The sequence below is a fragment of the Ornithorhynchus anatinus genome, chromosome 5 (genome assembly GCF_004115215.2).
Source record: "Ornithorhynchus anatinus isolate Pmale09 chromosome 5, mOrnAna1.pri.v4, whole genome shotgun sequence".
In the NCBI taxonomy this organism is placed as follows: domain Eukaryota; kingdom Metazoa; phylum Chordata; class Mammalia; order Monotremata; family Ornithorhynchidae; genus Ornithorhynchus; species Ornithorhynchus anatinus.
Genome location: NC_041732.1, coordinates 75581223 through 75603274, shown reverse-complemented (window position 1 = coordinate 75603274; position 22052 = coordinate 75581223). Strand labels below are relative to the sequence as shown.

General features: G+C 49.3%; 1 protein-coding gene across 1 annotated transcript in view; it reads right to left on the bottom strand.

Annotated features, from left to right (window-relative positions):
• Positions 1–22052, bottom strand: part of MEGF6 (multiple EGF like domains 6) — a 287988-nt gene that overhangs the window by 37120 nt on the left and 228816 nt on the right. Inside the window, exon 8 of the mRNA XM_029065970.1 lies at positions 20522–20644. Within this exon, the coding sequence (XP_028921803.1) occupies positions 20522–20644 (123 nt within the window). The remainder of the gene's footprint in view (positions 1–20521; positions 20645–22052) is intronic.

Below are 22052 nucleotides of genomic sequence, written 5' to 3'. Positions count from 1 at the left end.
CTTGGGACCCAGAGGTCATGGGTTCGAATCCCGGCTCTGCCACTTGTCACCTGTGTGACTGTGGGCAAGTCACTTCACTTCTCTGTGCCTCAGTGACCTCATCTGTAAAATGGGGATGAAGACTGTGAACCCCACATGGGACAACCTGATCACATTGTATACCCCCCCAGCGCTTAGAACAGTGCTCTGCACATAGTAAGCGCTTAACAAATGCCAACATTATTATTGCTCCTTCCTACTCACCTCACTTCTCTCATTCTACAACCCAGCCCACACACTTCGCTCCTTTGTGCTAGCCTTATCACTGGGCCTCAGTCTCACCTATCTCACTAATGAACCCTAGTCCGCATCCTGTCTCTGGCCTGGAATGCCTTCCCTCCTCTAACCTGACAACCACTCTCCCACAGTTCAAAACCTTATTGAAGGCACATCTCCTCTCAGAGGCCTTCCCAGACTAAGCCCCACTTTTCCTCATCTCCCACTCTCTTCTGCATCCCCCTGACTTGCTCCCCTGTCTCTTTCCCTCTCCCAGCCCAAAGGACTTATATACATATCTGTAATTTTTATTTATTTGTACTGATGTCTGTCTCCCTCCCCGCCCCCAGACTATGAGCTTGTTTTGGTCAGGGAATGTCACTGTTTATTGTTGTATTGTAGAAGCATTTAGTACAATGCTCTGCACACAGTAAATGCTCAATAAATACGAATGAATGAATGAATAAAATGATATAATAGACACATTCCCAGCCCACCATGAGCTTATACTCTAGAGGGGGAGACAGACATTAACATAACTTAATTAGAGATATATACAGAAGTGGTGTGGGGCTGGAGGGAGGATGAATAAAGGGGGCAAGTCAAGGTTACCCAGAAGGGAGAGGGAGAAGAGGAAAGGAGGGTTTAATCAGGGAAGACCTCTTGGAGGAGATGTACCTTCAATAAGGTTTTGAAGGGGGGACAGGCTGGGACCCCGGCCCTGAGCAGGGAGGCAGGGGAACAGCTTAAGGGAGAGAGGGTGAGGACATTACCTATTAATGGTTTAATGCATGGTAATTATTAAGCCCTTACTATGAGCCAAGACCTGGGGGGGGGGGGGGGGAATCAATCAGATTAGACCTGATCTCCTGTCCCACATTAGGTTCACAGTATGAGAGGGAAAGCAAGTATCTCATCTCCATTTTACAGATGAGGAAACTGAGGCTCAGAAAGAGAAAATGACTCACCCAAGTTCACACAGCTGGCTAGTGTGACAGGGCCAGTATTAGAAGCCTGGGTCCCCTGACTCCTAGTCCCAAACTCCTTCCACTTCAACAGAAACATCCAAGCACAGGAGGGAAGAAGGGCCCATCCCTGCACCCTCCATATAACCCTATAGGCACAAAGGATTCTGGGAGGCAGGTCTGGGCTCTGCTGTGGTGTTTCCCAAGCCTAGTTGCCCAGCTAGGAGATGTAGCCCAGTGGGCTCAGGCCCCCGCTAGCACACAGCAGACAAGTGGCAGAACAGGATAAGAACTCAGGTCCTCTGACTCCCAAGGACTTATTAAATCCTACAATTATTATTATTTATATACTGATTAATGCATCCAAGCTGCAAATGAGGGTAAATCCATAAGGGTGAAAGGTGGTTGTTGGGAATAAATATCTTGGGCACTAATACCTGGGTTCTAATCCTGGCTCCGCCTCTTGTCTGCTGTATGACCTTGGTCAAGTCACTTCACTTCTCTGAGGCTCAGTTACCTCATCTGTTAAATGGGGATTAAGAGCATGAGCCCCATGGGGGACATGGACGGTGTCCCACCTTAATAGCCTGTATCTGCCTTAGTGCCTAGTAGAGTGTCTGGCACATAGTAAGCACTTAACAAAAGCCATAAAAAAAACCCCACCAATAGTCGGCAGACTGAGTACAGCATGGGGGCATACTCAATAGGGCTCCCCAGGACCTCCAAGACCTTTCCGTCCAATATGACCACGATGACGGAATCACGTTTGGTCTGCCACGATGCCCACTGGGCCAGGTGCCATCCTTTCCAAAGAAATTGAAAAGAAATTTCCCTTGGTCACACGGGAAAATGGGTTGTATAAAACTGGGATGGAATTGATTAGGGAGGGATGGGATTTCTTCCACTGCAACTCTCCCAAATGCTGTTACAGTGCTCTGCATTCAGTAATAGGGTGGTCCTTTGGTTCTAAGGTGATGCGGCCAAGGGTGAGCCTAGATCTTAGTGAGGGTGAGTTCCTCTGAGAGAGAATCCCTTGCTCCCTCACACAATGTGTCCATGGCAACAGTTGTTTGCATTTTCTGATTCCTGGTCATTCGGTGTGAGCCTTACTCAGACACCAACGGTTCCATGGGAAAAGGAATGTCCTATCGCCAGCAGGACAGGTATTGGTATTTTTGTGCAGGAGAGGTGATAGTTTGAGCTGAGTCATCCACACTCTCTTCCTTGATCCCTCTGGGTCCGTAGCACTATGAGGGAGAATGGGGGCAGCCTGGGGTCTCAGAGCTGAAGTCCTCTGAGTCCTCAACAGCAGCAAGGCACTGCTGTGACTGTATTCAGTAAGTGTTCAGTAAATACCATTGACTGATTGATTGCTAGACTTTGGGATCACAGAAAAAGGATGGGAGATCGGACTCAACTGCAAACTGAATGTGAGCCTTCAGCATAGTATCGTTATTTAAAAAAGCGAGTATGGGCCTGACTCCCAGACTTTTATTTATGGTATTTATTGAATGCTTACTGAATACAGTCACAGCAGTGCCTTGCTGCTGTTGAGGACTCAGGGGACTTCAGCTCTGTGACCCCAGGCTGCCCCCATTCTCCCGGTCCTGTCTTCTGCCTCCTTCACTCCATAGAAACCACTCTCTCTAAGTTCACCAGTGATCTTCTTGCCAAATCCAATGGCATCTACTCTATTATAATCTTCCTCTGACTTTCAGATGACTTCGACACGGTGGATCCACCCCTTCTCCTGGAATCATGATCTAACTTTGCCTTCACTGACACTGTTCTCTCCTCCTATATCTCTGGCCACACATTCTCAGTCCCTTTCGCGGTCTCCTCATCTGCCTCCCACCCTTTAACAGAGGGAATCTCCCTCAAGGCTTACTTCTGGGCCCCCTTCTATTCTCCATCTACCCTCATTCCGTTGGAGAACTCATTTGTTCCCATGGCTTCAACGACCATCTCAACATGGATGATTCCCAAATCAACCTCTCAAGTCCTGACCTTTCTCCTTCTCTGTAGTCTCGCATTTCCTCCTGCCTTCAGGATATCTCTACTTGGATGTTCTGCTGACACTTAAAATTTAACATGCCCTAAACAGAATTCCTCATCTTCACACCCAAACCCTGTCCTCCCTCTGTGTTTCCCATCACCGTAGACAACACTATTATCCTCCCTTTCTCACAAACCCATTACCTTGGCATTATCCTTCACTCATCCAACTCACATAGTCAGCGTCACCAAATCCTGTCAGTTTTTCTTTCACAGCATCACTAAAATTTGCTTTTGTTCTCCCTCCAAAATGCTATTACACCGATACAAGTACTTACCATTTTTTGTCTTAACTACTCTATCAGCCTCCTCCCTGACTTCCCTGCCCCCTACCTCTCCCCACTCCAATTCCTACTTCACTTTGCTGTTCAGATAATTTTTCTAAAAAAATTCAGTCCTTGTCTCCCAACTCAAGAACCTACGGTGGTTGCCCATCTACCTCCACAAACTGAAACTCCTTACCACTGTTTTTAAGACACTCAATGAGCTTGTCTCCTACTAATTACCTCACTTATCTCCTACTACAACCCAGCCTGCACAGTTCACTCCTCTAAGTGATCAAATTAATCTCTGTATCTTGTTCTCTCAACCCCTTGCTCATATCCTCCCTCCAGCCCGGAACTGCCTCCCCCTTCATATCTGACAGGCCACCACTCTCCCCACCTTCAAAGCCTTATTAATCAATCAATTAATGATTGGGAGATTACAATACAACAGAGTTGGTAGACTCACTCTCTGCCCATAGTGAGCTTACAGTCTAGAAGGGGAGACAGATATTACTATAAATCACATCTCCTCCAAGAAGCCTTCCCTGTCTAAGCCCTCATTTCCCTTATTCCCTCTCCCATCTGTGTCACCTATGCACTTGGTGCTGAATCCTATAAGCACTTGATATTTACCCCACCCTCACTCCCACAGCACCTATGTACATATCTGTAATTTTTTCATTTAATGCCAGTCTTCCCCTTTAGATTGTAAGCTCGTTTACCAACTCTGTTGTAATGAACTTTCCCAAGCGCTTAGTACAGTGCTCTGCCCACAGAAAGCCCTCAATACCACTAATTAACATAATTTGCTCTGTGTGAATTAGGTTTTACAGAAAGGGAAAGTGAGGTCCAGAAAGGTTAACTGAGTTGCCCCAGATCCCGTGGCAAACGGGTAGCACAGTTGGGACTGAAATTCAGGACTCCAGGCCCCCAGCATGGTCTCCCCCACCTCTGTCCCTGCTTTCCCCTCATCCCCGGGGACCATACCTCAGTCGAATCCCATCCCAGAGATGCTCCTTTGTTCTTCCCATCCCCACTCCTGCCCCCGCCCCCTCTGCTCCGAGTCCCTGTTGCCCTGCCACCAATAGTGCTGGCAAGGCTGGCAAGGCCACCAGACACGGCGCTTTTAGCCATTAATGAGCATGTTGGACCTGTGCCGCTCCGGATTCCTGGGGCTTGGGATATTTATGTGAATGGTGTCTGCACATTCCAGAAGAGAACACATAATAGGAACCAGAAGACCCTTCCTGGCGGGGGGGTGGGGAAGGGGTGGTGGCACCCTGGGGGGGGGTTGCTGCTTGGCGGTTTCGGGTGGAGCGGGGGGCAGCTCACTGGAGGATCAAAGCAAGGGTGTGTCGGTGAGTGGGAGACAGCTGGAGGGGTGGGATGGGGTCATAGGTTATAGGGAAGAGGCAGGATACCTGTATGTGTACAGAGAAGCAAGGAGAAACCACTTCTCCCTCAATCTTGAGGAAGGCCCTGGGGTGGGAGGAAAGTGGGGAAAGGGAAGGTAGAGCTGGTCCTGTCTTCTTTTTCTAATTATCTGTTGCCTTTCCCCCTCCTTTTGGACCCACAAAGGCAGAGCCGTCTCCTTCCTGATGCTCGCAAGGTGAGCGGGGCAGGAGGAGCCCTTCTATTCAAGTCCTTCTGGGGGTCTCTCGGTGGGGAGTTCCCAAAAAGCTGAGTCAGGTAGGTGGGTTTGCCCTTGCTGGCTTCTGCCTCCCCTGCCCTGGGTTTTCACCCAAAAGGGCCTGGATGCCAAGGACCAGCCGTCGGTGTGTCCGGGGTCGGGACAGGCTCATGGAGCCATCTCTCAAGTAAGGGTCAGCAGGAGTCAGTCTGCGCCTAAGCCAAATAGTCATAAGAACCTCAGGCCATGAGACTCCCAACTCTGGGTTGAGCCAGTGATCCAACCAGCCCAGGAAGCTTGGTGTAACCACAGGCTGTCTGCCCTCCTGGACTCCTACCCAATACCCCCTACCCAGCTCTCCCACCAGTGACTCAACATGGACCATTAAACACCCTGAACTCGCTGTCTGGTGATCCAGTAGGGACCATCCAACACTCCTAAGTCTCCTTCTCCATCCCTGACTTTCCTGCCATTATGGACATTTTGTCTATGAATCTAGTCAAACTCTTCTGGGGGGGTGCTGATATTTTCAGCAGCCCAACTTCCTGTGGGAAACGATCTTGTACTGTGTCCAACCCACTAGAGGAAGAGGGATCTTCTTTGTTCTGAACCTGACCTGCCTCTTGTCCAACTCCGGTCGGTGCCCCTCACCCAAGGGCTATGGGATTTGTGGAACGGCAATTCCCAGTGCACCCTGTCCTTGCCTTCCCTGGTCCCGAGAGCTCCAATCCTGTCCCCTTTCAGCCTGCATCTACCTAATGCCAATCTTCTCACTGTACCTCGATTTCATCTATCTCGCTGTTGACCTCTTGCCCATATCCTGCCTCTGATCTGCAACTCCCTCCCTCCTCATAACCAACAGACAATTACACCCCTCCTTTCGAAGCCTTACTGAAGGCACATCTCTGAGAAACCTTCCCTGAGTAAGCCCTCCTTTTCCTCTTCTCCTATACCCTTCTGCGTCACCCCACCTTGCAGCGTGGCTCAGTGGAAAGAGCACGGGCTTTGGAGTCAGAGGTCATGGGTTCGAATCCCGGCTCGGCACTTGTCAGCTGTGTGACTTTGGGCAAGTCACTTAACTTCTCGGTGCCTCAGTTACCTCATCTGTAAAATGGGGATTAAGACTGTGAGCCCCACATGGGACAACCTGATTCCCCTGTGTCGACCCCAGCGCTTAGAACAGTGCTCAGCACATAGTAAGCGCTTAACAAATACCAACATTGTTATTATTATTATTCCCCCCTCCCAGCCCCATGGCAATTATGTACAATTACATAATTTTTAAATTTATTTTAACATCTGTCTTCCCCTCTAGATTGTAAGCTTGTTATGGGCAGGGAATGCGTGTGTTTACTGTTATATTGTACTCTCCCAAGCATTTAGTAGAGTGCTCTGCACATAGTAAGCACTAAATAAATACAATTGACTGTCTGACTGACTGTGTCTGCCCAGACTGAAGAGCCCTAACTCTTTCACCCTGTGCTCATCCAGGAACTTCTCCATCCCCTGAATCAAGCAAGAGCAGAACATCTGGCACTTTCATGCCCATGGTAACTCAGTTTATTAAATCATATTTATTGAGTGCTTACTGTGTGCAGAGCACTGTACTAAGCATTTGGAAAGTACAAAGCTTTCCCATCACCATCCTGGCCCACGTCGGGGCTCCCCAGTGCTGGGGGCTGGGGTCCAATTGGCTGCCAGTCCTGGGAACTGAGAGTACAATCCCTCTTGGCTCATGCCACATCAGCCCGCTCAGCAATTTCGGGTCAGTTTTATTTGTGGCTTTGGTTTCATATCGCCTCCTTGGGTTTTGCAGACACCGCTTCCGACCCTATTTGGTTTCTCTTTTACTCTTGCGGTGGTGACTGCCTGCCTTCCAAATTCCACAGACTGGACTTTTCTAGCAGTACCACTCTGGCCTCCAGGGTCAGGACATCATCCCCATCCTGGGAAGTCAAATCCCTGTCAGGGAAGCAGTGTGGTCTAGTGGGTAAAGGATGGGCCAGGGAGTCAGAAGGACGTGGGTTCTAATCCCAGCTCTACCATTTGTCTGCTATGTGACCTTGGGGAAGTCACTTCTCTTCTCTGTGCCTCAGTTCCCTCACCTGTGAAATAGGGATTAAGACTGAGCTCCGAGTGGGACATGGACTCTGTCCCATCAGTTCTACCCTCACAACATTCCTAAAAGCTGCCCCTTTCTCTCCATACAAACTGCTACCATATTAATGCAAGCACTTAGACCACCTTTCTGTATCAGCCTCCTTGCTCACCTCCCGGCCTCCTGTCTCTCCCCGCTCTGCTGCCTTAATAATTTTACTTCCAAAGTGTTCAGACCATGTTTCCCCTCTCCTCAAGAAACCCCAGGGGTTGTGCCCATCCACCTCCAAATCAGGAAAAGAAATCTCCTCACCATTGGCTTTAAAACACTCAATCACTTTGTCCCCTACCTCACCTCACTACTCTCCTACTCCAACCCAGCCCTCACACTTCATTCCTCTAACGCTAACCTACTCACTGTACCTCGATCTCAACTATCACGCAACCGACCACTCGCCCACATCCTACCTCTGGCCTGGAATGCCCTTCCCCCTTATAAGGGACAGATAATTGTTCTCCCCAACTTCAAAGCCTTCTTGAAGGCAAATCTCCTCCAAAAGGCCTTCCCTAATTAAACCCTCTCTTCTTCTCCCATTCCTTTCTGCGTCTCCTTTCACTTCACTCATCTTCCCTTCCATCCCCATAGCCCATAGGTATATATCTATAATTAATTTATTTACATATGTATATTAATACATGTCTCTCCCTTAAGACTGTGAGCTCTTTGTGGACAGAGAATGTATCTGTTTGTTATTGTAGTATACTCTCCCAAGCACTTAGTACAGTGCTTTGTACACAGTAAGCGCTCGGTAAATACGATTGAATGAATAGATGAATGAAAGCCCAACCTGACAAGTTTGTATCTAGCCAGAGCTTAGAATACGATTGAATGAATAAATGAATGAAAGCCCAACCTGATAAGCTGGTATCTACCCAGAGCTTAGAACAGTGAGAAGCAGCATGGTGTAGTGGATAGAGCGCGGGCCTGGAAGTCAGAAGGTCATGGGTTCTAATCCCGGCTTAGCCACTTGTCTGCTGTGTGACCTTGGGCAAGTCACTGTGCTTCTCTGGGCCTCAGTTACCTCATCTGTAAAATGGGGATTGCGACTGTGAGCCCCACATGGGACAAGGCCTGGGTCCAACCCAATTTGCTTGTAACAACCCCAGCACTTAGTACAGTGCCTGGCACGTAGTTAAGCGCTTAACAAATACCATCATCAACATCATCATCATCAACAGTGGCTGGCACAGAGTAAGCACTTAACAAATACCATTAAAAAAAATATCCAGCACTCAGCACTCAGAAGGCGCTCAGTAAATTCCAGGGAGTGATTCACTGGCTGGGAAATTCAACACTGACAACCCAGGTTCCCTATGACCTTGGGGAACTGAAAAGAATGTGGGATGGGGCTCTGGGGTACTGGGGTTTCAGTCTCAGCTCTTCCCCGGCCTGCTGTCCAACTATAGACAAGCCCCATGGACCTCAGTTTCCCCATTTATAAAATGAGGTTAAGAGAGGTTGTCAAGTCCTCACTAGATTGTAAGTGCCCTGAGGGCAGTGATCAGGTCTACCCATTCCATTGTACTGTACTCACTCAATTTCTTAGTACAGTGCTCTGCACAAAGTAAGCACTAAATAAATACCTTTGATTGATACCCAGTCTCCCACCCTCTCAGTCTGTGAACCTCAGTGAAGCAAGGACCTGTGTCCAATTTGATTATTGTTTATCCATCAATCAATACGAAGCCAGGGATATTTATTGAGTGCTTACTGTGTGCAGAACACCACACTAAGCACTTGGGAAGGTATAATGCAACAGAGTTGGTAGATGCAATCCCTGCCCACAAGGAGCTCAGTCTTCACGGAAGGCAGATATTCAAAGAGATTAAGGTTAGAGAAATAGTAGATTATAAGAGTATTTCCATAAATACTGTGAGGCTGGGGTAAGTAGCAAAGGACTTAAGGGGCAAACAGCCAAATACTTAGGTGAAGCAAAATGGAGAGTAGAAAGGGGAAATAAAGGCTTAGTCTGGGAAGTCTTTTAGAGGAGATGGGACTGTAGGAGGGTTTTGACGGTGGGGATAGTGCTGCACTGTTGAATATGAAGTTCATCTAGTCCAGTTCATCTAGTGCAGTGCTTGGCACACACACAGAATAGGTGCTAACAAATACTGTAACTACTAGAATTATAATGTGCCAGTCCCCAGTGTGGACCCTCCAGACACCCCCACCTTGTAACCTGGTCCAGGACAGGGCCAGAGGAGGCAGGCTCGAGCCCCTCCATGGCCGAAGTTGGTCAGAGGAGCCGGTGCTTTCTCCTGTAGTCAGAAAAAGCAACCAGCGAGGATCAGGTCCTCCAGATATGGAGCAAGTCCAGAGTAAAAACCTAACAGAACTGAGTCGGGGAATGGGAAACAGTCCTAAAGCAGCAAAAGTTGGGGAGCAACAACCGTGGGGATCGGCTGGTCTGTCTCCCCTGGGGGGCCATGATGTTAGAGGGAGGGAAGAGTTTGGCTGCATTTTGCTGCTTCTTTCTTTTCACTCCCAGAGAGCTTGGTGGCAAGGGGACTTCCTGGTTGAAGACACTAGCTGACAGTGTCCCGAAGAAGTGGGCTGTCTCTCTCCACAGGCCCAGCTCTCTCCTCTCTGTCCACTCTCGCGCTCCTTCCCAGCCCATGAACTTCCAAAGTGGCCCTCATTCTTGACTCCACCACATCTGTCCCCAGACCTGCTCCTTTCCTCAGTGTTGAAAATCCTCTCCTTCCCCACTGTTTTAAAACCATTATAATAACAACAACAATAATAATAATGATAATGTTATTTGTTGAGCACTTACTATATACCAAACACTGTTCTAAGCACTGGGGTAGATACGAGGGTATCAGGTTGGACACAGTCCCTGACCCACGTGGAGCTCACAGTCTTAATCCCCATTCTATAGAGAATAATAATAATGTTGGTATTTGGAAAGCACTTACTATGTGCCAACCACTGTCCTAAGAGCTGGGGTAGATACAAGGTTATCATGTTGTCCCACGTAGGGCTCACAGTCTTAATCCCTATTTTCCAGATGAGGTAACTGAGGCACAGAGAAGTGAAGTTACATGCCCAAGGTCATACTGCAGACAAGTGGTGGAGCTGGGATTAGAATCCAGGCCCTTCTGGCACCCAGGCCCATGCTTTATCCACTACGCCACGTTGCTTCTCCAAAGCCTCCTCCCCCAAGAGGCCTTCTTGATTAACCTCCAACATCCCCAGCCATGCCAATGCCTCAGCTGTCCCAGCACGCACGGATTTAGCCTTTGGGCTATGGATTTCCTCCCCGTGACCATAATTGATGGCATGTATCCTCTCGCTCCTTCCCGCAGGGAGCCAGGCGGAGCCGAGCAGGAAGGTGGCGACTAGCCGCACACCTGCCCCAGGCCCCAGCAAACAGGACGGGCTCTCTGCTCATGTCGGTAAAGCCACCACCGTTGCCTTTCGGGAAGCGAGTCAGGACAGGGCTCCATGGACAGGAGGTGAGGGGCAAAAGTTGATCGAGCTGAGAGCCGGGGGCGGGCGGTGGGGGGTGGGCTGCAGATCCAGGGCACACAAGACAGCCCCGGCGGGGTGGGGGTTGAGGGGAGAGGGGCCGGGGACTGCCACTCTCAGGAGGTGGTATGGTCTAGTAGTAAAAGCATGGGACTGGAGTCAGGACACCTAGGTCCTAGTCCCAGCTCTACCATCCTGCTGTGTGACCTTGGGCAAGACGCTTCACTTCTCTGGGCCTCATTTCTGTCAGTCTTAAAGTGGGGATAAGATTGCAGCTTTCTCTCCCTCCGTACAGGACAGAGATCATGTCCGATCTGCTTATCCTCTATCTATCTCTGCCCTTGGCCCCAAGCTTGACTCAGGGTAAGCACTTAATAGACAGCACAGCCACTATTAAAAAAAATCAGTGTGGGTCCCCCGGGGGCGGTCACACTGGCCACCTGAGAGCATGGCGAGACCAAGACTTAAGAACTGAGAACTGAACTCAGAACCCTAAATCCCCAAACCACTGGAGGCTCTTCCACCTTCGCTCCTCAGAGAACTCCACGACAAGAAATAGATCAGGAGACGCGCCTGACCCACCAAGCGGAGTGGTCAGTGTGCCATGGTTGTATTTTAACACCATATTGGAATACAAACTGTTGTACTCTCCCCAGCACTTAGAACAGTGCTGAGTCGGTAGACAGGTTCCCTGCCCACAGCGAGCTTGCAGTCTAGAGAGATGAACTTAAATACCATTGACTGACTGACTGTCAGGGGTTGGACTGAGATCCAGGAGGCCTCTATTCCTCAGGGAAGACAGGTCCAAGAATGGTCCTTGCTAACCAGATAGCGGGACCTCCAAAAAAGTCAAAATGCAACTAATCCCCCTCCTCTCTCTATCTCCCCCTTGTCCCGCCCTGTCTCCAGGTATCCTTCACAGATTCGCCCAACCTCTCCAGAAGATCCAGATCACTGGCTTTTTGGGGTTTCTTTAATGATATTTGTTAAGTACTTACTATGTGCCAGGCACCGTTCTAAGTGCTGGAATAGATATGAAGTAATTAGGGTGGACACAGTTCATGTCCCACATGGAGCTCCCAGTTTTAAGCCCCATTTTATAGATGAGGTAACAGGCATAGAGAAGTAAAGTGACTTGCCCAAGGTCATACAGCAGACAAGTGGTGGAGCCAGGATTAGGACCCAGGTCCTTCTGACCCCCAAGCCTGTGGTCTATCCACTAGACCAAGATACTTGTGGGTTTCTCTCCAAACTGGAAGCTCCTGCTGTTGGTCCAGTAGAGAGAATCTGGCCCTGGGAATGAGAAGACCTGGATTCTCAACCTGGATCTTGTCAATGGCAGAACTTCCCACCTTCCTTCCTAAATCCTCTCCATCACCTAATTGTGATATTTGTTAAGTGCTTACTACTATAACTAGGTCCCAAATGGGACTCCTAGAACGAGTCGTCTACACTCTCTGCCTTGAATTCCTCAACTCCAGCTCTCTCCTGGACGCCCTCTGATCTGGATTCCATCCCCTCTACTCCATAAAACTGCCCTCTCAAAGGTCACCCATGACCTCCTTCTTGCCAAATCCAATGGCTCCTACTCTATCCTAATCGTCTTGGACTTCTCAGCTCCCTTTGACACTGTCAACCATCCCCTTCTCCTCCACACTTTATCTCACCCTGGCTTCACAGATCCCGTCCTCTCCTGGTTCTCCTCTTATCTCTCTGGCCGTTCATTCTCGGTCTCCTTCGCAGGCTCCTCCTCCCCCTCCCATCCACTAACTGTAGGGGTTCCTCAAGGGTCAGTTTTTGGCCCTCTTCTGTTCTCCATCTATACTCACTCCCTTGGTGAACTCATTTGCTCCCACGGCTTCAACTATCATCTCTACGCAGGTGACACCCAAATCTAATATCCTCCCCTGTTCTCTCCCCGTCCCTGCAGGCTCGTATCTCTCCTGCCTCCAGGACGTCTCCACCTGGATGTCTGCCCGCCACCTACAACTCAACATGTCTAAAACTGAGCTCCTTATCTTCCCTCCCAAGCCCTGTCCTCTCCCTGACTTCCCTGTCACCGTGGACGGCATGACCATCCTTCCCGTCTCTCAGGCCCGCAACCTTGGTATCATCCTTGACTCAGCTCTCTCATTCACGCCACACATCCAACCCGTCACCACCACCTGCTGGTCTCACCTTCACAGTATCGCCAAGATCCACCCTTTCCTCTCCATCCAAACTGCTACAGTGCTGGTACAAGCTCTCATAATATCCTGACTGGATTATTGGGTCAGCCTCCTCTCTGATCTCCCTTCCTCCTGTCTGTCCCTGCTCCAGTCTATTCTTCATTCCGCTGCCCAGATCATCTTCCAACAGAAACGCTCTGGGCATGTCACTCCCCTCCTCAAAACCTCCAGTGGTTGCCTAACGACCTTCACATGAAACAAAAACTCCTCACTCTTGGCTTCAAAGCTCTCCATCACCTTGCCCCTTCCTACCTCACCTCCCTGCTCTTTTTCTACTGCCCACCCCGTACACGCCGCTCCACTGCCGCTTACCTCCTCATGGTCCCCCGTTCATGCCTGTCCTGCTGTCGACCCCTGGCCTACGTCCTACCACTGTCCTAGAATGCCCTCCCTCCTCTCACCCGCCAAACTCTCTTCCCCTCTTCAAAACCCTACTGAGAGCTCACCTCCTCCAGGAGGCCTTCCCAGATTTTGCCCTCCATCCCTCCGCTCCTCCTCCCCTCCCCATTCCCCCTTCTCATCCTCTGCTCCTCCCCCTTCCCCTCCCCTTAGCACTGTGTATATTTGTATATATTATTACCCTATTTATTTTGTTAATGACATGTATATCTCTATAATTCTATTTATCTTGATGTTGTTGTTTTGTTTTGTTCTGTTTTGCTTTGCTGTGTGTCCCCCGTTTAGACTGTGAACCCATTACTGGGAGGGGATTTTCTCTATATGTTGCCAAATTGTACATTCCAAGCACTTAGTACAGTGCTCTGCACATAGTAAACGCTCAATAAATACTATTGAATGAATGAATGAACATAGGGTTCACAGTCTATGTAGGAAGAAGAACAGATATTCATTCATTCAATAGTATTTATTGAGCGCTTACTATGTGCAGAGCACTGTACTAAGCGCTTGGGATGAACAGGTCGGCACCAGATAGAGACAGTCCCTGCCGTTTGACGGGCTTACAGTCTAATCGATTGAACCCTCATTTTGCAGATGAGGAAATGTAGGCAAATAGAAATTAAGTGACTTGCCCAAGGTCACACAATAGACAAGTATTGGAGCCAGGATTAGAACCTGAGTTCTCTGACTCCCAGATCCATTCTTTTTCCAGTAGCCCACCCTGCTGCTCTGTTGTGTTGCACTCTCCCAACTGCTTAATGTAGTGCAGAGCTCAGGGTAAGAGCTCAATAAATACCAGTAATTAATTGGCTTCAAGGCAGTTCATTAGTTCACTCTGTTCTTCCACTTTTTGCTCCTTTCAAGCTAAGGCACTTACTGGGCCTCATTCTCTTTTCTCTCATCTCTGACTCCTGCATCACACCCTTTTTGCTGCCAGGAAGTTCCTCCCTCTTCAAATCAGCCAGTTCACTTCTCTTCCCATCTTCAAAGCCCTTCTGAAATGCCACCTCCTCCAGGAAGCTGTCTCCAATTTATTTTCCTTAAAAATAATTATGGTATTTGTTAAGCGCTTACGATGTGCCAAACACTGTTCTAAGTGCTGGGGAAGATACAAGGTAATCAGGTTAACCCACGTGACACCTTACTCCCCATTTTACAGATGAGGTATTGAGGTAGAGAGAAGTTAAGTAACTTGCCCAAAGTCACGCAGCTGACAAGCGGCAGAGCCAGGATTAGAACCCACTACCTCTGACTCCCAAGCCCGGGCTCTTTCGGCTAAGCCACCCTGCTCTCCATAGATGTTCTCTTCTTCTTCTCCACAGATAACATCCTTCCAACTCTAGCACTTTGGCATTCACAACATCCTATTGCATTTTTGTACATAGAGACTTAAATATTCTAAGCAAATTTTCCCTGTCTGTAAATTATTTTGTGATTACCTTCCCTGCTACACTGCAAGTCCTTGTTGGGCAGGGATCATGTCTCTTCCATCTATTCTACTCTCCCAAGCACTTCCGACAGTGTCCACAAAAGGCTGAGAGAATATCTCCTGGGGGAGAAAGGGAGACTGCAGCAGTCAGCTCAGTAGGGTCGGAGACACAGGACAGATTTGGATGCAGGTTCAGTTTAGAAGAGTTGAACTTTTTAAACAAACAAGGGATTTGTTTGCTAAAACCTGCAGTCACCAGTTTGTTCTTTAATGAAGACACGTGCCGGCAGCCCAAGAGAGATCAAAGACCCAACGTCTTTCCTCCAAGGATGGGCAGGGCCCGGCCTGGGAGCAAAGAAGGGAAGTGGGGGGGGGGGGTCTCTGTTTGTCTGGGCCCCCCCCCCCCGCCCCACCTGCCCAGGGGTGCTTCCTTCCTCTGCATTCCAAGTCCCACATGGGGCCAGTGTTGGTCTGTTCTTCTTTCCCTCTGGAAGCAAAGTGAGTTCCCTCCCTTTAGGGCCATCTCAAACCAGAAGAATGGGGCATCTGCGTTGGCTCAGAGATCGCAGAGCTAGTTCTTCTGGGAAGCTGCTGCCCCTGGGAGGAATCCCATGAGGATGAAATGAGGCTGAGAACCTGAAGGACCCAGCTTGAATTGTGAGCCCCAATTGTGCCCCTGTGCAGGACAGGGACTGTGTTTAATTCCCACCTGGTATTTTTTTCCAGCACTCAGTACAGCACTCTGCACATGGTAATCATTTAATACTATCATTACTGTTACTCCCTGGAGGGCTTTCCGGATCCAGCAATTCGGCTGGCAGGTGTCAGTCGTTCCTTTGGCCTTATTGATGGCAGGACCGGAGGGAGCAGGCCCTGCCTTGGGCTAATCCAGCCCCAGGACCACTTCTGTCCCGACCGGCCGCGGCAGGAGGCTGGACAAGATGACTTCTTGAGGTCACTTCCAGTGCAGGGATTTCACGATTTCATCTCTGCTCTGAGGAGTCTGGATCTGCCAGCAAATTCCCTTGGAGAGGTTCCCGTAAAACATTCAGCAGCCACTGATGAACTTCCCTCAGAAATTCTCAGCATGAAGTGCGGTAGCTGAAAGAGCATGGGCAGCTCAGGGAATCTGGGTTCTAGTTCCAGCTCTGCCACGGCCTGCTGGGTGACTTCAAGCAAATCACTTACCCTCTCTGGACTTTGGTTTTCTCACCTCTAAAGTAGAAATAAGGCACCTGCTCGTCCTCCTTCTCAGATTGTGAATCCCTCATGGGCCAGAGACTGCATCAAATTTGATTATCTTGTATCTACCCCAGTGTTTACCAGAGTCCTCGGCACACACAATCGCTTCACAGATATCACCATTATTCATAGTATTACAGGTAGGTTGGTGATTCATCTACCACCCTTGAGGGAAACATTCAGATCAAAGACCGAAGGGAACATGGCTGGAGTTAAGGGCCAGGAACTGCCCCAGGTTTTCAGTGGTCTGTTGGGGGCAGGAAGGGGGGAGGCCAAGGAGGGTCGATGAGTGGAATGGATGCCCTCCTTCCCCCTCCCTAAGGTGACACTGGTCACTGGGGTTTGCGCTAATTCCTGGGGTCCTGAAGTCCTTCCCAATGGGGACCAGTCTACTTTTTCATACCTATGGTGGAAGTAGTAAGTAGCAGTATTAGTAGGAAGGGTATTTATGAAATGCTTACTGGATGCAAAGCATTGTACTAAGCGCTGGGAGAGAATACATAAGGTAGGAATTAGACATGATCCCTTTTCCTTCGGGAGGCTCCTAGGGGAATTATTAATCATGGTTCAGTGGATAGAGCCCAGGCCTGGGAGTCAGAAGGCCATGAGATCTAATCCCGCCTCTGCTACTTGCCTGCTGTGTGACCTCGGGCAAGTCACTTCACTTCTCTGTGCCTCAGTTACCTCATTTGTAAAACATCTGTAACAAATGTTACCTCATTTGTGCAGTCATTGTAAGACTGTGAACCCCACGTGGGACAGGGGCTGCGTCCAATCCAATTTGCTGGTATCCACCCCAGTGCTTAGTATAGTGCCTGGCACATAGTAAGCACTTAATACTATTATCATTATCATCAATTATGATATTTTCTGAGCAGGTACTGGGTGCAAGCAGTGTATTTAGCACTTGGAGAGTGCAAATCAGGCGATACGTTCCCTGTCCACAAAGTGTTTTTGCTCTAATAATAATTATATTTGTTAAGTGCTTTCTATGTGCCAAGCACTCTACTAAGCACTGGGGTAGATGCAACATAACCAGTTCAGAAACACTTCCAGTCCCACATGGGGTTCAAAGTCTAAGGAGAAAGAACGAGTATTTAATCCCTGCTTTTTCCCCAATCGTATTTTATTTTAATGGGTATCTTCCCTACTAGACTTTAAGCTCTTTGAGGGTAGGAGTCATGTCTACTGTACCCTATTGTACTCTCCCAAGCCTTTAGTGGAGTGCTCTGCAAACAATAAGTGGTAAAATACCATTGATTGATTTTGCAGATGAAAAAACTGAGGCACAAAGTTTAGTGACCTGTCTGAGGTCACAAATCGGGTAAGTGGCAGAGCTGGAATAGAATCCAGGCTTCCAGAGTCCCAAGCCCATGTTCTGTCCATTAGGCCACACTATCTCTTTAGGGGGAGACATAAAAGTATTAACCAATAGAGAATCAGCAGGTCTCTATTCCTTCCATTTCCCCCTAATCTCTCCTCTCTCTCTCCTGTCTTGCCACGCTCACTCACTGCACTGTGATTCAGTCAATCCCAGGTCCTCCCTGTCTCTGAGAGTACCTTGTAGCTCCTTCCAACCAGAATCTCCCAAGATTCTTCTCCTGTGAGCTTCTGGGACTCCAACCCCTGGTTTGTCTGGATCTTATGCCTGCCCCCTGACCTGGGCCCCCAACCAAGACCCCTGACCCGACAGACTGGATGACTGGAAAGAGCATCAGGAGGAGGAACCCCCCACCCCCTACCCTTCCCAGCCTCCCAATCCTGGCTGGTGTCCATCTCTCCGCCTCCGGCGCCCTGCCGGTGCCAAGATCAGCAGGCCAATCTTGACTGAACGGGAGCAGCAGAAGCACCGGGCTTGTCAACACACCTTGAATAGGTGGGGGGCAAATGGAGGCCTCAGAGTGGAGGAGCCTGGCAGAGAAGCAACGTGGCCTTGTGAATAGAGCAGAGGCCCGAGAGTCAGAAGGACATGGGCTCTAATCTCAGCTCCGCCACATGTCTGCTACGTGACCTTGGTAAGTCACTTCACTTCTCTGAGTCTCAATTCCCTCATCTGTAAAATGGGGATTAAGAGTATGAGCCCCAAGTGGGGCAGGGACTGCGTTCAACCTAATTAACTTGGAGCTACCCCAGGGCTTAGAACAGTGCTTGGCACATAGTAAGCGCTTAACAAGTACCATCATTATTATTAGAGAGCCTGATCAGGTTCCCCCGGCCCCCACCACAGGGGCCAGAGATAATGGTTCTCAGCTCTACGGTGCCACCCAGTTCCAACCTCTTCCCTACCCCAGCCAACAGAATGGGGCTCGTTGACCTCACAGAACATGGCCCAAGTAACACAGAGCCTTTCACATGTCTGGCTTTGGCCTGGGCTGGGCCTAGGCAGGCCCACAGGCCTGTTCTGTGCTTGTACCTCTCTGACATAAAGTGACAACTCATCAATTTCAACTTTACAACACTAGCCTCTTTTACGGCACCTGTTCTTAGAATTGCCTACGTATAGCGATCTGTGTTTGTGTGTATGTGCATAGAAAGAATATAAATATAAAACATATTAACATGCATGTATAAACATATACACATATAAATACACACATATACAAATAGCTGTGCTTTTTTATGTGGTACTTATTTAGTGCTTCCTATGGGACAAGCACTGTACTAAGCACCAGAGTAGTTCTGTTTTTTTTGTTCTTGCTTTTTATGGTACTTGTTAAACACACTATGTGCCAGGCACTGTACTAAGCACTGGGTTAAGAAACAAGATAATCAGATTGGACAAATTCCCAGTTCCACATGAAGCTCATGGTCTACATTGGAGAGAGAAGGGTTATTTATTTTTTTTAATGGTATTCGTTAAGTGTTTACTGTGTGCCAGGCACTATACTAAGTACTGATTTAATCCCCATTTTACAAATGAGGAAACTGAAGCACAGAGAAGTTAAGTGATTTGCCCACTGTCACACAAGGGGCAAATGTCAGAGCTGGGATTAGAACCCATGTCCTTGTCTTTCATAGTTGATGTTGCCGAGAGTAAGATCTGTCCATGCGTGCAAGTATAGCTGAAAAGACTGATGGCAGATTTATACTCCCTCCAGTTTTGTTGGCATATGAGGATGGACCCTTGCTGTTGGCTGATGGGATTCTCACCTATATAGCCTGTCTCTGTTTATGATCCTGCCTGTTTTCATCCCAATTTTTTCAAATCCTTTGTTCAAGGAATCCAGCCCCTCTCTCAATTGCTGCCCACCAAGCTGACTTTTCTTCTATGGTGGTCTCCCAGCACTGCTCTGCTCTGTCTCATCTTTTGAGACTGAGTTCCAGAGGTAAGGAAAGGAGGTAGAAATCAGAGGGGAGAGGGAGCTGGTGTGCGCTGGGGAGAATTGGGAGGGCGAGGGGGTTGGAGGGAGGGCAGGGGACAGGGGGCCTGAAGCCAAACCAGTGCCCTGCAACCACTGAAGGGGTAGGAATCAGAAATGAGGCTTTCTGAAAGAGTCCAGCAGAATCACACCCAAGTGGGCTCAATTAGGGAACGAGCGTCTTCTCCAGCTCTGTACCCAGGTCTGCTTACAGATCTGCTTAGGAGTCTGTTATGTGACCCCCTTCCCTGCCACCCCAAATCCTCTCCTATCCATTTCCCCTGCTCACCAACTCCACCTTCTTTCCCAACCCAGGGGACTCTGGACTGCTACAAACGAGACTGACCCCTTTCAGCTCAGAAGACTATGAGAATGATTGAGCCTATTAAGAAGGGTAGGGGCCAGACTGGGTGAGTGTCTGTAGCGTCTATGAGTCCACCAGAAGCAAGGAGTGGGGGTACCAATTTTCCTCTCTCAGGCCTGGCTGCGGCTTGAGCCTGCCCAGAGGCAGCCAGATGGATTGGTAGCCCCCTCCCTACACTAGTGGTCTATGACATACATATGAACCCAGGTCTTTCTGACTCCCAGGTCCAAGCTCTATCCACTAGGACCTACTGCTTCTCTAATTACGATAAATATATTAAAAATTGAATAAATAGGAGGATCATGGAGTAGTAGATAGAGCACGGGCCTGGGAGTCAGAAAGACCTGGGTTCTAATCCCAGGCTCCACCACTTGTCTGCTGTGTGACCTTGGGTAAGTCACTTCATTTCTTTGTGTCCCAGTTACCTCACCTGTAAAATGGGGATTGATACTGTGAGCCCCACGTGGGACAGGGACTGTCCAACTCCATTTGCTAGTATCACTTCAGAGCTCAGTACATTGCCTGGCACGTGGTAAGCGCTTAACAAATTCCACTATTATTATTTTTAATATTACTAATAAAGCCCTTGTGCCCCTCACCTGACCCCCCACCACCACCATGGTCCCTCTGCATGCCTCCTCCGGCGGGGGGCTCCGCCTCCCCGGGGGCTTCTACTCGCCCCCGTGATGGCCCCACTCACCGATGCAGGTGCGGCCATCCATGTGCAGCCGGGAACCGGGTTTGCACTCGCAGTGGTAGGAGCCGGGCGTGTTCACGCACCGGTGCTGGCACCCGCCGTTGTGAACCAAGCACTCGTCCACATCTGTGGAATGGAGAGAGAGAGAGACAGTGGGGAGGGGAGACCAGGTCATTCCACGCAGGCACTGTGGCGGCTCCGCTGATGCCGCCCCCCTGCAGGCCAGACTCCTAGCAATCAATTAATCCATCGCATTTACTGAGTGCTTACTGTGTGCAGGGCGCTATCCTAAGCACTTGGAAGAGTTCAACCCAGCAATATAACAGACACATTCCCTGCCCAAAGATGAACAGCCGGGCTCCCCAAGAACTTCTGGAATCTTCCCCCATCTCTGAACCCGTGCAGGACCAGCAGATGAACAAATCAACTGGGAGCAGCACAACCCCTGCCAGCCCTCACAACTGCTCCCCGGCCACCCACTGGCTATATCCCTCGAGCTAAGTGGAAGGAACTCCTCTGTTACTTAAGCACGGACCAGAAACACCTGACTCTTAGTTCAAGGCTGCCCCCACACCTTTCCCTGTCTCATGACTTTCTTCTCCCACTCCCCCCGCAGCTCACACGCTTATGCTCTGAGCCTGGACTCTCCCCCAGCTCACGCACTTCACTTTTCCCATAGTCCCCTTGTCACCGGGCCTTGCTGTCCACTTTCCCAATCTATCAATTATTCAATCACTTACCACGGTACCCTGTACACAGTAACCACTAAATGAATACTATTAATGGATTGTCATTCATTGCTATATTTACTTGGGTCTGTTATTGATATTTATTCTCCCACTCTTAACTATGATCTATTCATCAATTTAATCTACCGTTTTCCCCATTCGACTATAAGAATTTAAAAACTCAGGGGCATGGATTACATTTTGGACTTTTTTTTGGCATACTCCTCAGAGAGTACAGTGCTTAGCACATAATAGGTCCTCCATCCAGTGCTCTGCACAGCAGGTGCTCTGTTCAGTGCTCTGCTCACAGTAGGTACTCCATCCAGTGCTCTGCACCATCGAGTGCTCTGTGAATACTGCTGATTCTGATGCTCCATAATTCTTGACATTCGCTCCCTGTGGAGGTCCAGGCTAGGGGCAGATGGGGAAATTCCCAGTGCAGCTAGGCGAAGAGGGAAATGATTGCATTTGAGATGAGGGAGAAAGAGAACTTGGTGAAGAGATAGGCTTGTGAGGCTGTGCTGCCCAATCCTTCCCAACAGATCAGTGTCTTTAAGCCCACCGCATGTCCCCCTACTTCCATATGGGGATAAAGCAGACATTTTAGACTTTCTCCTGAAAGTCAGCACATTCCTGATTTTCTTCAGCCATGGTGTGCCCCAGCAGGGCAGAGACGGGGTGGGGGCTGGGCCTCCAAGTCTGAAAATCCTCCAGTGCCCGGGCCCCTTCTGGCATGCCCTGACTGGCTTTGCAAGTTAGCCCTCCCTCCCTCCCTGGCTCCCAGCCGCCTGCCCCGCACCCGGCAT